The sequence below is a fragment of the Schistocerca cancellata genome, chromosome 1, assembly GCF_023864275.1.
Source record: "Schistocerca cancellata isolate TAMUIC-IGC-003103 chromosome 1, iqSchCanc2.1, whole genome shotgun sequence".
Lineage (NCBI taxonomy): Eukaryota > Metazoa > Arthropoda > Insecta > Orthoptera > Acrididae > Schistocerca > Schistocerca cancellata.
The window spans coordinates 613,737,784-613,754,794 of NC_064626.1; the positions used below are offsets into that span (position 1 = coordinate 613,737,784).

General features: G+C 38.0%; 1 protein-coding gene across 1 annotated transcript in view; it reads right to left on the minus strand.

Moving 5' to 3' along the window:
* LOC126090234 (ATP-binding cassette sub-family C member Sur) overlaps window positions 1-17,011 on the minus strand; it is a gene marked incomplete at its 5' end in the record, with an annotated part of 407,614 nt that overhangs the window by 196,642 nt on the left and 193,961 nt on the right. Inside the window, 2 exons of the mRNA XM_049906975.1 lie at window positions 7,294-7,555; window positions 12,568-12,673. Of these exons, the coding sequence (XP_049762932.1) occupies window positions 7,294-7,555; window positions 12,568-12,673 (368 nt within the window). The remainder of the gene's footprint in view (window positions 1-7,293; window positions 7,556-12,567; window positions 12,674-17,011) is intronic.

A 17,011-nucleotide genomic window follows, 5' to 3' on the forward strand; every position in this document is an offset into this window, starting at 1 on the left:
TCATATTCAGCTTCATGACTATTTTGAGAATGACACATTTATATTTTATGTAGCTAATTTTGGGAAGTAAACTTAAAATTGGTTTGCTCAACTGGGATTTTAATATATGCTTAGATGGGAGGTGTAAACCTACAAGAACCTATAAAAATTTTCATTTGGAATTCTGGTAATGTCAGAAACAGTGACAAAAAAATCTAGCACACTTCACTTACTTTCATCCCATAACATCAACAGGATAATTTTTTGGGGTAGCTTATCATGCCAAGCTAATGTTTCCCAAATCCAAAAGTGTGTAATATGAATTACTATTTGTTGTGTGAAATCAGGAACTCCCTGCACAGGCCTTTTTAAGAAACTGGAGATACTAATTACTGCATAAAACATATTTATTCCTTATGAAATCACAAATATCTCTTTTACAAACCAACAGATCAATTCATGAAATCAGTACTATAATAAAGATTAAAAACCACTTTCTTTGACCCAGAAAGGTGTACATTATTCAGGAACATAAATTTTCAAAAATGTACCAGCAGCTATGAAAAGTTTAACTACTAACAAAGTTCAGTTAAAGAGGTGCCTAAATGGTGTATTGGTGGCTACCTTCTTCTGCTTCGTTGACAAATTTTATAGTAAAACAAACTGATGTAAGAAACATGTTTTTCAAGTAAGAACTGTTTTGAAATAAAAATACAATAATTAGAGTTTTCTTAGCAATTTTATTTTTATATGAAAGCCTGTACTGTATTCTATCTGTCTACATAATTCCCACCAATTTTTGGCATGTTTATGCTTGTTTGTGAATATCTCAAATGACTCTTCCAATGGGAATCTGGCCAACAGTGAAATACACATTACGATTCATTTTATTAGTGTTAAAGGTGTGAAAGCAGCTGAAATTCATCATCAAATCAGTGAAGTGTTTGCTGAAAATATTATGAGCAAAGGGATGATATGGAAATGAGTGAGAGCTTTTAAAGATGGCTGTACAAATGTGCATAATGAGGAGTGAAGTGAGTGACCTTCAGTCACTACAGATGATTTAGTGCAGAAAGTTGATGAAACAGTGAGAGAAAACAGATGAGTTATGATTTCAACATTATGTAACGAGTTTCCTAAAGCATCAAGAAGTGAGCTTTATGCAATTGTTGCTTAATCATATGGCAGATTTCAACAAGGACAATACTCTAATGCTGGTTGTGTGGTATTATAACTGCCTTAATATTGGTGGAGATTATGCAGAAAAGTAGATTGAAGTATAGGCTTTCATGTAAAAATAAAATTGAGAATAAAAATGCACTTCTTTTATTTTTAACTCAAACAGGACTTTGTAAGAAACTTTCCTTTGTACATATTATTTACAACATCAAATAATGTGAGTGTTCAGTGAAACATCTCTTTTCCTCTTGTGTGCAGTAATATGATCAACATAAATAAGCATTGTAAACTGATTTTCTGTTTGATGATGTCATACACACGTTGTGACAAGTTTGTTATCACCTCTCAAATAACATTATGTTTAAGATTTCTTGACTTATTTCAACACCAACAAAAATCATTTCACTTACGATCTGTGGAAACTGGCATATCTATTTTTATGTAAATATGCATCATCATATGTAGTCTTCTTTTGTGACATGCTTGATATCTTTGAGGATCTCAACACTATGGATCTATAGAAGAAGAGTATATCTAATCTAACAATTAATGAAAGAACAGATTGCTACTAACCATGAAGATGACCCATTAAGTTTCAGCCAGGCACACCAAAAAGACTTAACAATCTTTACAAGTCATCTTTATGGTGAGTAGCAACATATCCTTTTAGTAATATTGCTGATATTCCAACCTGGAGTTTCCATTGTTTGATTAGATCTAATCTAATCTGCACAGTATGCAATTGACTCCACACAATGAATTTGACCTCTAAGCATCCATTACAAACAACAGTATAAACATCCCCACGGCAAAGCAACAAGGTGGGCAAGAGAACACCTGTAATGAAATCTGTGTCATTGACAATGGGGGTCTCTCCAGCACTGAGTGCAGAATTTGTCTGATGACTGTTGTAGAAAAGTGTGATTCAGGGATGTGTACAATAGATTCATCAGGGAGGTGGGACAGTCACATTTTGGGGTGATATCATGTACAGATTTTGGATGCCTTTCATTCTTATGGAGGTAACTTGAGAGCGGTGCAGTATAAGTACAGGATGTTCTGTGCCATTGTTGTTGTTGTGTTCTTCAGTCCTGAGACTGGTTTGATGCAGCTCTCCATGCTACTCTATCCTGTACAAGCTGCTTCATCTCCCAGTATGTATTGCAGCCTACATCCTTCTGAATCTGCTTAGTGTATTCATCTCTTGGTCTCCCTCTACGATTTTTACCCTCCACACTGTCCTCCAATTCTAAATTGGTGATCCCTTGATGCCTCAGAACATGTCCTACCAACCGCTCCCTTCTTCTAGTCAAGTTGTGACACAAACTCCTCTTCTCCCCAATTCTATTCAATACCTCCTCATTAGTTATATGATCTACCCATCTAATCTTCAGCATTCTTCTGTAGCACCACATTTCGAAATCTTCTATTCTCTTCTTGTCCAAACTATTTATCGTCCACGTTTCACTTCCATACATGGCTACACTCCATACAAATACTCTCAGAAATGACTTCCTGACACTTAAATCTATCTTCGATGTTAACAAATTTCTCTTCTTCAGAAATGCTTTCCTTGCCATTGCCAGTCTACATTTTATATCCTATCTACTTTGACCATCATCAGTTATTTTGCTCCGCAAATAGCAAAACTAATTTACTACTTTAAGTGTCTCATTCCCTAATCTAATTCCCTCACCATCACCCGAGCTAACTCAACTACATTCCATTATCCTCGTTTTGCTTTTGTTAATGTTCATCTTATATCCTCCTTTCAAGACACGGTCCATTCCATTCAACTGCTCTTCCAAGTCCTTTGCTGTCTCTGACAGAATTACAGTGTCATTGGCAAACCTCGAAGTTTTTATTTCTTCTCCATGGATTTTAATACCTACTCCGAATTTTTCTTTTGTTTCCTTTATTGCTTGCTCAATGTACAGATTGAATAACATTGCGGATAGGATACAACCCTGTCTCACTCCCTTCCCAACCACTGCTTCCCTTTCATGTCCCTCGACTCTTATAACTGCCATCTGGTTTCTGTACAAATTGTAAATAGCCTTCCTCTCCCTGTATTTCATCCCTGCCACCTTCAGAATTTGAAAGAGAGTATTCCAGTCAACCTTGTCAAAAGCTTTCTCTAAGTCTACAAATGCTAGAAATGTAGGTTTGCCTTTTCTTAATCTAGCTTCTAAGATAAGTTGTAGGGACAGTGTTGCCTAACGTGTTCCAATATTTCTACCGAATCCAAACTGATCTTCCCCAAGGTCAGCTTCTACCAGTTTTTCCATTCATATGTAAAGAATTCGTGTTAGTATTTTGCAGTCGTGACTTATTAAATTGATACTTCGGTAATTTACACATCTGTAAACACCTGCTTTCTTTGTGATTGGAATTATTATATCCTTCTTGAAGTCTGAGGGTATTTCGCCTGTCACATATATTTTGCTCACCAGATGGTAGAGTTTTGTCAGGACTGGCTCTCCCAAGTCTGTCAGTAGTTCTAATGGAATGTAGTCTACTTCTGGCGCCTTGTTTCGACTTAGGTCTTTCAGTGCTCTGTCAAACTCTTCAAGCAGTATCATATCTCCCACTTCATCTTCATCTACATCCTCTTCCATTTCCATAATATTGCCCTCAAGTACATTGCCCTTGTATAGAGCCTCTATATACTCCTTCCACCTTTCTGCTTTCCCTTCTTTGCTTAGAACTGGGTTTCCATCTGAGCTCTTGATATTCATACAAGTGGCTCCCTTTTCTCCAAAGGTCTCTTTAATTTTCCTGCAGGCAGTATCTATCTTACCCCTAGTGAGATAAGCCTCTACATCCTTACATTTGTCCTCTAGCCATGTCTGCTTAGCCATTTTGCACTTTCTGTTGATCTCGTTTTTGAGACGTTTGTACTCCTTTTTGCCTGCTTCATTTACTGCATTTTTATATTTTCTCCTTTCATCAGTTAAATTCAATATTTCTTCTGTCACCTAAGGATTTCTACCTAACCCTTGTCTTTTTACCTACTTGATCATCTGCGGCCTTCACTACTTCATCCCTCAAAGCTACCCATTCTTTTTCTACTGTATTTCTTTCCCTTATTCTTGTCAATTGTTCCCTTATGCTCTCACTGAAACTCTGTACAACCTCTCGCTTAGTCAGTTCATCCAGGTCCCATCTCTTTAAATTGCCACCATTTTGCAGTTTCTTCACTTTTAATCTACAGTTCGTAACCAATAGATTGTGGTCAGAGTCCACATCTGCCCCTGGAAATGTCTTACAATTTAAAACCTGGTTCCTAAATCTCTGTCCTACCATTATATAATCTATCTGAAACCTGTCAGTATCTCCAGACTTCTTCCATGTATACAACCTTCTTTCATGATTCTTAACCAGGTGTTAGCTATGATTAAGTTATGCTCTGTGCAAAATTCTACCAGGAGGCTTCCTCTTTCATTTCTTAGCCCCAATCCATATTCACCTACTATGTTTCCTTCTCTTCCTTTTCCTACTATCGAATTCCAGTCACCCATGACTATTAAACTTTCATCTCCCTTTCTTTTATCTCATCATACATTTCTTCAATTTCTTCGTCATCTGCAGACCTAGTTGGCATATAAACTTGTACTACTGTAGTAGGCGTGGGCTTCATGTCTATCTTGGCCACAATAATGCATTCACTATGCTGTTTGTAGTAGCTTACCCGCACTCCTATTTTTTTTATTCATTATTAAACCTATTCCTGCATTACCCCTATTTGATTTTGTATTTATAACCCTGTATTCACCTGACCAAATGTCTTGTTCCTCCTGCCACCAAACTTCACTAATTTCCAATATATCTAACTTTAACCTATCCATTTCCCTTTTTACATTTTCTAAACTATCTGCCTGATTAAGGGATCTGACATTCCACGCTCCGATCTGTAGAACGCCAGTTTTATTTCTCCTGATAACAACATCCTCTTGAGTAGTCACTGCCCGGAGATCCGAATGGGGGACTATTTTACCTCCAGAATATTTTACCCAAGAGGACGCCATCATCATTTAACCATACAGTAAAGCTGCATGACCTCGGGAAAAATTACAGCTGTAGTTTCCCCTTGCTTTCAGCCGTTCACAGTACCAGCACAGCAAGGCCATTTTGGTTAGTGTTACGAGGCCAGATCAGTCAATCATCCAGACTGTTGCCCCTGCAACTACTGAAAAGGCTGCTGCCCCTCTTCAGGAGCCACATGTTTGTCTAGCCTCTGAACAGATACCCCTCCATTGTGATTGCACCTACGATACGGCTATCTATATCACTGATTCATGCAAGCCTCCCCACCAACGGCAAGGTCTATGGTTCATTTGGATGGGGAGGGGGGGGGGGGGGGGAGGGAGGAGTTCTGTGCCATATGAAATGTAAAGTGCATTATTTCAGTGACCTTGGGAGATAGTGTGGGGAGGGTTGTATGTGTATGTGTGGGGTGTGCTAACTAAGAGTGAGGTAGCCTTGAATAGCAGTGTCTCATTCACCTAGAGGACAGATTGTTTGTGTGCCAGTGATTGCATATTGCCTGGATGAATGCAGTCTTCCCTGTTTCCTCCAAAAAGTGCCACATTTATCTTTGTGTACAGCATAGCAAGGAGGATCCAAGTATGTTACAGTGTATGGATTGGAGCAAAACAGCATTGAATGTTACTGAGCAGAAAGTTTTAATTTCACAGATCTGCAAAGGCATGCACTTTTGACCTATAATATAAGCTGTTATTTTGGTCAATTTTGTTTTTTGTATTTTGTATGCAACTTATTTCATAAGTTTCTCCCACTCTCTGCTACTTGTGGATCTAAATCCAAACTGTTTTGCAGATATGCAGGTGGTTGAAAACTTTTTTGATATGATTATATAATTTTACATAATAGAAACAATAAACAGAAGTGACCAGAGACCATCAGTATTATCAAATAGCTGTTTTCCTTCAGCCTCCATGCAATTAATCCAGAGAATCTTTGGAAAGATTTAAGTCTGGATTTCATCTCTCATTCATTTTGACCAATACATTCAAAATATAAGTTTGTTTGGAAATCATATTATCCACTTCTTCTATTTTTTTCTGTTTCCTTGAGAAGTTCATAGAAATACAGTATGGGTAAAAGAAAAGAAGTAAACAACAAGTCTGCTGGCTGTGTGTAGACTAGGGTGAGACCATTTGTAATGGGATGGGTAATGGATTCGAGTGCAAAACTGGTCTGCTTAATTCAGTTTCTGCTTCTGTTCTGTGCAGTCTGTAAAGTTCCACTATGATCTTGAATGTGTCAATGGGCTCACAAATACCATATATAATCTCAGTGAAAATATTGCTACACACAGACCATTTACACGAAAGGCTATTATATTAATTTTAAGCTAGATACAAATGAAACACGCCAACACAGGAATATTATCTATTAAGAAATTCATTTGCAGAATACAAGAAATTGTAATTCAGAAATGATTTCACTTTGTTTTTGAAGCTGATTTTTTAAAAAATCTTTCAATGGCTTTAATTCATAATGGATGTCATCAAATATTTTTACAGCTGCACAATTTTCTACATTCTATGCAATACTATGGGTCGCCTGTGAATAGTAAAAGCTGTTTTTGTTTCTATTTGTTGCATGCAGATGAGAGGAAGACAATCTGTCATGATTATGGTGTTAAAAATACAAATGTAAATTATCAAAATAGTTTGTCAGTTTCTTCCATGCAACAACCTCTCCAAATTTCCATTAGCTTCTCTTCCCATTTTTCCAGTGTTTAAAATGACCCATATTGTTTTTGTCATGTTAAGAGATCATGCTTTACCTCATTTTCCAGGTTTGAAACACAGAGAAACCAAAAAGGTCAACACATCAGTTAAAAGTAACAGGTATACTTCGATGGCTGGACATGGGATTGAACCATTGTCCTCCAGAATGCAAGTCCAGTGTGCTAACCACTGCGCAACCTTGCTCGGTTTTGTAATTAAGATAAAGTATTCTGCATAAGTATTTTCTCATAATAATAATTTTTTTTAAAATCGTTCTTCCTGCTATCACAGGTAAGCACCAATTATCCTACATCAATAAAATTCCCACTAAATGATAGAAAACACATCCAGTCATCAATAGAAAAGAGCCACTCACCAAAATGACAACATGTGCCTTACAATATAAAGCTCGTGCTACAGCTATTCTTTGCTTCTGTCCTCCAGAGAGAGTAATTCCCTTCTCTCCAATTTCAGTCAAGTCCTTGCCAGGAAGTAAGTCAATATCTGGCTCTAGAGCACAAGCAGATATAACTTTCTGGTATCGTCGTGGTCTGTATGGTTGCCCAAAGAGAATATTTTCTCTTACTGTTGCATTTAACAACCAAGGCTTCTGTGAAGAGTAAGCAATGGTCGCACCACTGAAAGGATAAAAATACATAAGTTAGTGTCATTATCAGAATTCAGTATGAGGAGTAGTTTTAACAATAATATTCATAACAGTAATGTTACTTTAACTTTTACTTTGGTAACAGGAGTATTTCACTGAAAAGAAAGTTCTCACTTAGCTTTCAAAGGACTTGGACTCTTCTTTAAGAAGGTCTATACCCTCCCAAGCTTCGTTTCTCATATGGCAGAATATTTTCTGGTATTTAATAGCAATATTCTCCATGATTTTTCTTATGTATTTCACCTTGATGTTTTATTCTCCTCTGTCAGCACCATTTCCAAGATTAAAGCTAATGGAGTTTTAGTTGTTAGATTAATCCACTTTGTATCTGCAAGAGGATTGCACCTAAAGGTTTTGTTCATTAGCAGTACCAGTTCCCTGCAGGATTTAGTGTGTTTGGGGCTGCCTATACTTTCTGACAGATGGAAAGCACATGGGTCACAGGTAGTCATTAAGATTAAGTAACTTAGTGCAGAAACAAATACAGAACAGTTCAACCAAAGCTACATTCATGAAGTGGGTGGATCATGTGGCAATATTCTGTTTCTAAAGTAAGTGTGATTACAACTTAACACAACATTTTCAACTTCCTTCACTCATCTGGGCATGTTGTTTTTGCTGTTGATTGTTTTTATTATTTTTTATTCTTAAAATTAGTGTCCATTAAGTTAATCATTTGGCACAATGTTTCCTGGTTGTCTTAAAATCTGTATCAAGACTTTCACATCATTCTAATATGAAACAACTGAGTAAAATAAACATGTTTGGCTTCCATCCAAAGTTATCTCCCAGGACAACAATCATGATTTCTAAAGGCAATCCAGTACCCATATCACTTGGAATTCCTCTTCTAGCACCAGCTCTTTATGCATTTTGTGAGTCTAGTAAAATAAAAATGCTGCCTTGCAACAATCAGTATTACTGGCACTGTAGTCAAGACCACAGCATTTTTGTAGTAACAAGCTAGTATGAATGTAAGCATGACATAAATTGGATTCATAGTTGGAGTGTATGCAAAACAATAATAGGTAATTGAGTAACATTTGCTGAGTATTGCATTATTAGGAGAATGAGGTGTGCAAGGAGAGAAACATATTTCTTTGAGTAACATATTGAGTTTGTATGAGTTATGTAACTTAAGAGTGAGAAGACCACTCACTAAAAAGCAGTCACTGAGAATAACACACACTCTCTCACACACACACACACACACACACACACACACACACACACACACCTGTCCACCTACTTTGAGCCAGCTGGACACACAGTATCGAAATTGCAGTTCGGGAGGTTTACTGGGGTGGGGGTTATGGCAAGTGGGAGTAGAGGGAGAAAGGCAGGAAGCAAGAAGGTTGGAAATAGGTAGCTTTGGCTTAAAGGAAGACAGCAGATGAACAGGATAGAAGTGGGAGGGAGGACTGGGAGGTGCACAGGCTAATCATGTGACACACTGGTACTGGAGCCGGTGAGGTGCAACATATGATGAAGATGGCATGGAAGTGTGGACTGGGTGGGGGTGGCACAACTGAGGGGCTATGTATGTTCATAATTTCAACAATCAGCTGTGCCATGAACAACACACCAAAGATATTAAATATTTATTATTGTGAAGTTTTAGTGTTTAAAGTAAGCTTCTGAAGAAAGCCGTTCTAGTGATATCCTGCCCAGTCACATACATCTGATTACATGTAGAATTTTTAGGTACTGTGGTGATCATCAGCAAACCTAGTGTATCTAGCTGCATACTGAAAGAAACTATACAATATGGCTTGATGACAAGAGAGCGTTTTAGAGTACGAGTACTGAATTTGATAACATGAAATATTAAAAATCTTACCAGAATTAATTACTATCACTTTGAATGCCTTCCCCTACCCTGTAGAGTCTAGACAATTAAAAGTACAGTGATATTACGATTGTAGTGTATTCAGAGGAACATACATACATAGACAAAAACATGGTCTTATTTCAACAGCCATATATCCATGAGGTGCACCAGTTTTAAGGCAGGTATTCCCAAAATGAAATGTAGATTTAGCAACCCAAGAAGCATGCACTGCCTCTCCTTTCCTATCTTCTGGGTGTTTACAAGGTAGAAAATTTCTTCCACAATATTTTTCATTCCCACAATCCCTGTAGCCTCCCCTGGTCCCAGTCTTAGCTTTCCCCCTGCTGTCTCCATTTCTCTAACCTCCACTATTTTCTCTTGTCACTCTCCATTCACATCGTTCTCATAATTTTCTTATTCTAACCTTCTACCCTGTATCTCTCTCTCTCTTTCTCTCTCTCTCTCTCTCTCTCTCTCTCTCTCTGTCACACACACACACACACACACACACACACACACACACACACACACACACACATACATGTGCGCGCTCTCAAACTCTGCCCCCTCTGTTTGTTGCCATTAATAATGCACTATTTTCAATTGTGCTTCTGCTGCTGATAAGCTTCTGTCATCTCCATTTTATCTTGCCAATACTTTCCTACCCCTTCCTTGCTCCAGTCATCTTCTTCTTCCTTCTCCTTATCCAAATTCCATTCTTGCTCCCATATCACTTTCATTTATGCTCCTCTGATGGTTCAGTTGGTAGGAATGAGTATATTGGTATAGGATCAGCATTAATATTTCCCCATGTGGGTGAGTGAAGAAGCTCTTCTGTAATGCAGAACTATTGGCAATCTGTAGTGGAATGACAGCAGAGTACAATGGTGTGGAAGGAACAATGGTTTCAGAGCTCACCATTCATTCAACGACTATCCAACGTAACTGTAAGTGGACTAGGATGGCCATTGGAACATTAGCTTTAAACAACAGAATAATGCAAACCTCTGATGATCCAAGCTTCTTGTTAAATTACACAACATTTTTGTCAAGGTATGCTGCCTCCAACAGAATCACTCTTTGACTCATACATTGTGGGTTGGATATATACTGATGATGCCAATATTGTATTATGGATGACATTAGCCTGGACGAGATCTGTAGTTATTTCAGAGAGCAAGTTTGACGTTACATATATTACATCAATGACCATTTGTGCCCAAGCCTGATCTCTTTTCACATGGGTATGGATTGTTTCAAGCCATATCATTGTACATGCCACAAAGTTAAGACATTCCAAAGGGCATTGAGAAGTATAGTGATAATTTCATAACATGTCCTCAAATTTGCAGGGTACCAGATCCATTGAAAATATTCATGACATTGCTGAAAGCCATCTCAGAAACCACAAATCCCCACATCATAATTTACAGGGAACAAGTGCCCTGTGCATGGGATGATGATGACCTCTATCTTTTGCTCACATACTAAATCCTTATAGAATCTGTTCAACAATAAATACCACTTGTTTTGCCTGCAAAAGTGGCCCAACATATCATTATGTGTGTGGTCATTACACACTTGATGATCTAAGGATCTGACTTTTCTGCAGAAAACCAATCCATGTAGCTTTTTTTATACTTCTCCTGTTTTCTGTATTTTATTTAATCTAGTGGTGCAATTCAAAGTTATAATCCCAACAAGAACACATTTAATTTCTCTGCATAATCATTCTGCAAATAGAAAGTAAAGATACTATGTAATACTAGTATTTCAATTGCTATCTCACAGAGAAGGCATTGGTGGCTTCTTGCTGCTAACATACTTCACATATAACCAGAATCTCTTTTTACGTGGATACTCTGCAAATCACATATAATTGCCTGGCAGAGGGTTCATTGAACCACCTTCACAATTCTCTATTATTCCAATCTCGTATAGTGCATTGAAAGAACAAACACCTATAACTTTCTATACGAGCTCTGATTTCTGATATTTTATCGTGATGATTCTTTCTCCCTATGTAGGTCACAGTCAACAAAATATTTTCACATTCGGAGAGAAAGTTGGTGATTGAAAATTTTATGAGAAGATTCTGTCGCAACGAAAAATGCCTTTCTTTTAATTATGTCCAGCCCAAATCCTGTATCATTTCAGTGGCACTCTCTCCCTTCGTGATAATACAAAACATGCTGCTCTTCTCTTCACTTTTTCGATGTACTCCATCAGTACTATCTGGTAAGGATCCCACACCATGAAGCAGTATTCTAAAAGAGGATGGACAAGTGTAATGTAGGCAGTCTCCTTAGTAGATCTGTTACTTTTTCTAAGTGTCCTGCCAATAAAACGCAGTCTTTGGTTAGCCTTCCCCACAACATTTTCTATGTGTTCCTTCCAATTTAAGTTGTTCATAATTGTAATTCCTAGGCATTTAGTTGAATTTACGGCCTTTATATTCGACTGATTTATCATGTAACTGAAGTTTAATAGATTCCTTTTAGCACTCATGTGGATGACCTCACACTTTTCGTTATTTTGGGTGAACTGCCAATTTTTGCACCATTCAGATATCTTTTCTAAATCATTCTGCAATATGTTTTGATCTTCTTATGACTTTATTAGTCAATAAACAACAGTGTCATCTGCAAACAACCTAAGATGGCTGCTCAGATTGTCTCTCAAATCGTTTATATAGATAAGGAAAAGCAAAGGGCCTGTAACACTACCTTGGGGAACACCAGAAATAACTTCTGTTTTACTCGATGACTTTCTGTCAGTTACTATGAACTGTGACCTCTCTGACAGTAAGTCACAAATCCAGTCACATAACTGAGACAATATTCCATAATTACACAATTTCACTATAAGCCACTTTTGTGGTACAGCGTCAAAAGCCTTCTGGAAATACAGAATCGATCTGAAATCCCTTTTCAGTAGCACTCAACACTTCATGTGAATAAAGAGCTAGTTGTGTTTCACAGGAATGATGTTTTCTAAATCCATGTGGACTGCATGTCAATGAACCGTTTTCTTTGAGGCATTCAGTGTGTCTTAGCAGGCACTAACCTAAATTGTAGAAAAATGAAATCAACTGTTCCTTATAAATTTACTTTCAATTCGTCATTCAACACTAAGTTTAAATAAAAATTTACCTGGTCCACGACACTTTTCCATTGATGGTATGCATCTCGCCAAGTATCGCTGAGAGCAGAGAAGATTTTCCACTTCCAACTGTTCCAACAATGACAGTCAGTTTCCCTGTTAAGCATCAAACATTGTATATTTCTGTAAGTAATTTAAAACATGAAAAAACAAAGCTATATACTACAAGCAGACAACTAAATACTACGTATTAAATTTATAAAAACAAACTCATGGTTAATGCTGACATGAAGATAAAAGAGTTGACACCAACAACCTCCAAGGTTTCCTACCTCAAGATACTTCCAAGGCTCATGGAAGAGACACAGAACAGGCAAAGAGTAAAAGATTCACACTTAAAACACAAGTAACACTGAATATAACTGTTGAAATTAAAACTCCAGTGTATCTGAAGAGTAAGACCCAAGAGGCACATAAAATTCAGTCTGCCATTATCCTAGCCTTCACCTGTGAACATATGGCAGGAATGTGTGGACTGGAATTTACATCAAATGGTACATTCCATCTCCAGTAGGATTACTGGGGTAGATTAGTGACACACACAAATTACCAAAGCAACATCCAATTGAAAGACTTGCACCATACCACTGAATCACATAAAATTATTTAAAAGGAAATAGCATGGGATGGTAAAAGATTATGCAACATGGAAAACAAAAAAATGTTCCCTTATCTACAGATGCTCAAGTCATAAGATATCAAAGAATAGAATGAGAAGAATATGGCAGAAATACCAAAAAGAGTAACAGTAAGAAATGGAAAATGAGAACCAGTTATACATAGAAAAGCTAATTTTTCAATACAAAGCATTGCATACAGGTTGAAAAAAGCATTTTAAATATATTTGTATTAAATTTATGGAATATTCCACCAGTACACAGAGGAACTGAAAAACAAAATATCAATATTCCACACTAACATTTATTTTACATTTTATTGTGAGCCAAAAGTAAAATAAATATTTTAGTGGAACATTAATCTGGCAAAGATGGGTAGTATGACACTTCCCGAAACATCACGAGATATCAACGCCACCACCCGGCTGGAGACCTGAGAAACCTTCATCAATAGTTTATGCCAGGAAAGCCTGCAGTTACATATACAGAGCTGCTATTTACCTGCTTTTCTTTACCAAAGATATTTGTTACCTGCATTTGTACATACCAAGTTCCATTTATAGTAGACTAGCCTTTTCCCTCCCTCTCTGTCTGTTCATCTCCACCTCTCTGACCGTATCTTCCTATCTCCCTCCATCCTCCCTCTGACCATATCCTCCTCCCCCTCTCTCTTTCCATCTTCATCTCCACTATGTCCATCCCCAGTAGCTGAGGGGTCAGCTAGACATAATGTCAATCCTAAGGGCCCGGGTTTGATTCCCGGCTGGATCGGAGATTTTCTCCGCTCAGGGACTGGGTCTTGTGTTATCCTAATCATCATCACTTCATCCCCATAAAAGCACAAGTCACTGAAGTGGCATCAAATCGAAAGACTTGCACCCGGCAAACGGTCTACCTGACGGGAGGCCCTAGTCACTTGAGATTTACATTAATTTATCTCCCCTACTTCCTTTTCCACATTCCCACTACCCCTCTACAACTTCCACCCGCCTCATACATCTCCCCTTCCTCCTCTCTCTCTACCCATTTCCTCCTCCCCTTCGCAATGTCCATCCCCTCCCCTACCCATCTCAACCTGTCCCCAGCCGTGCTCATTGGCATGTGTAGCCCCTTGTCATGCAGGACAGCCTACATTTTAGAGATCATAATACCATTACTTGCCATTGACACATAGGTTGTCCTGTGAAGCAGGTTGTTTTGGCAGGCTGATACTGTTCTCAAACAAAATTTCTGTCGTGCAGGGCAGCCTATATACCAGGTTCTGGAAAAACAGGATTTTGCCTGTATCTCCACATTGCTGCTATATGGTTCCTGAATAGGGCTAGTAGCCTTTTCAGCAGCTGCAGGGGCAACAGTCAGGATGATTGACTGATCTGGCCTCATAAAATCAACCAAAACAGCCTTATTGTGCTGGTACTATGAACAGCTGAAAGCAAGGGGAAACTACAGCCATAATTCTTCCTGAGGTCATGCAGCTCTACTGTATGGTTAGATGATGATGGCATCCTCTAGGGAAAAATATTCTGGAGATAAAAGACTCCCATGTTCAGATCTCCAAGTGGGGGCTACTCAGGAGGATGTCATCATCAGAAGAAACAAAACTACAGTTCTATGGATAAGAGCATGGAATGTTAGATCCTTTAATCTGGTGGGTAGGTTAAAAAATTTAAAAATGGAAATGGTTAAGATACATTTAGATACTGTGGGAATTACTTAAGTTCGATGGCAGGTGAAACTTGACTTCCCATCAGGTGACTACTGGGTTATAAATACAAAATCAAATAGAGGTAAGTTCATATGCTAACTAGCTCCACAGATGATGAAGAAATTGGGGAAATGTATGATGAGATAATAGAAATTATTCAGATAGTTAAGGGAGATGAAAATTTAATAGTGATGGGTGACTGAAATTCAATAGTAGGAAAAGAAAGAGAAGGAAAAATTGTAGGTGAATTTGAACTGGGCAGAAGGAATGAAACAGGAAGTTGCCTAGTAGAATTTTGCACAGAGCATACAAGGCCTGTTCAGTAAATTTCATGGCAATGATGTGTTGGAGCAGAATGCAGTTGGCATTGCTGCACATGCAACTGCCAGAAATTACATTTTTGTATGTCTTTTAGTCATTGTTCAGTGCCGTATTAAGTAGAACGTTGTTTCGCGCAGTTTGTGAATTTTGAGATGTCAGAGTTAGAGGACCAATGTGTCTGCTTTAAATTTTGCATGTAACTCAAGCAAACCTTTACAGAGAAACACCAAATGATTCAGGAAGCCTACAGCAATGAGCTCTTAAGCCACGCTCAGTGTTACAAATGGTTCACACAGTTTAAAAATGGCTTGATGGAAGTTAAGGATGGCCCTTTTTCAGGGCACCCTTCAATGTCTTCTGATAACACTCATGTCAGGAATGTCAATGAAATTGTGAGTCCCAATCAATGACTAAATGTCTGAGAGATTGCACAAAACTGTAACATTTCAGTTGGATCATGTCATGCAATCCTGACACAGCATCTCAGAATGTGTCAAGTTGCTGCCAAGTTTGTCGTCCCATGGCTCATGAGTCAAGACCAGAAAGACCTTCACCTTGCAATCTGTGAAGAGCTTCTGGATTGCGCAAATGAGAATGAGATGTTACTTAAGAAAATCAAAGGTGGTGCATAGGTGGTGAAGAGACATGGGTCTTTGGTTATGATGTTGAGACCAAGGTTCGACACTCACAATGGGTTCTCCAAGGCCAGAAAAAGCTCATCAGGTCAGGTCAAATGTCAAAGCCATGTTGATAGTATCCTTTGGCTTTGAAGGATTAGTTCATCATTAATTCATGCCACAGAGACAAACTGTTAGTTGATGGTGCTACGGGTACGTGTTGCGATGCCTGCAAGAAAATGTGAGGAGGAAATGGCCTGAAATGTGTGAGACAATTCATGGCTCTTGAATCATGATAATGCACCCGCAAATACATGCACAAAAGCTGTTTCATCCTCTGTGCTCTCCAGAGCTGGCCCCTATGGACTTTTTTATTTTCAAAATTGAAAACCCTGTTGAAAAGGTGAAGATTTGCAATGATAGACAAGATAAAAGAAAATTCGCATATGGCAATCCATCCAATCCAGCAAGAGGCATCAAATACTGCTTCTGGAAATGGAAATGGCATTGTGAATGGTGTACCAATTGGATCAATGAAAATAGGAGACGGGACAATAATGTATGGAGACTGCGGCCAGCGCCATGAATTTGGAACGGGCTTTTACATTCATAAAACAGCAATTGACACAATAAAGGAATTCAAATCAATTAATAACCGAATATCACACATTACAATTCAGGCTCAGTGGTTTGATATTACATTTATAAATGTTCATGCACCCACAGAAGATAAGGAAGATGACGTGAAAGAAGAATTTTATAGTCAACTGGAACAGACATATAATTCAATAAGTAGACATAATGTAACAATAGTGTTAGGAGACTTTAATGCCAAAGTAGGAAAAGAAGAAATCTACAAACCAACCATTGGGAATTACAGCTTACATGATGAAAGTTCAGAGAATGGTGTGCGACTCATAAACTTTGCAATGGCAAATGGTCTCACATTAAGCAGCACAAAATTCCAACACAAACGCATTCATTTAGGGACATGGATATCACCAGATGGAAAAGTAGTGAACCAGATTGACCATGTCGCCATCCAAAGACGATTTCACAACAGTATTAAAGACGTTAGAACTTTTAGGGGAGCAGATTGTGAGACAGATCATATGTTAATCATAGCTCAAATGAAAATAAAGCTAAAAAAGAAACAATGTACAAATAGGGTTGA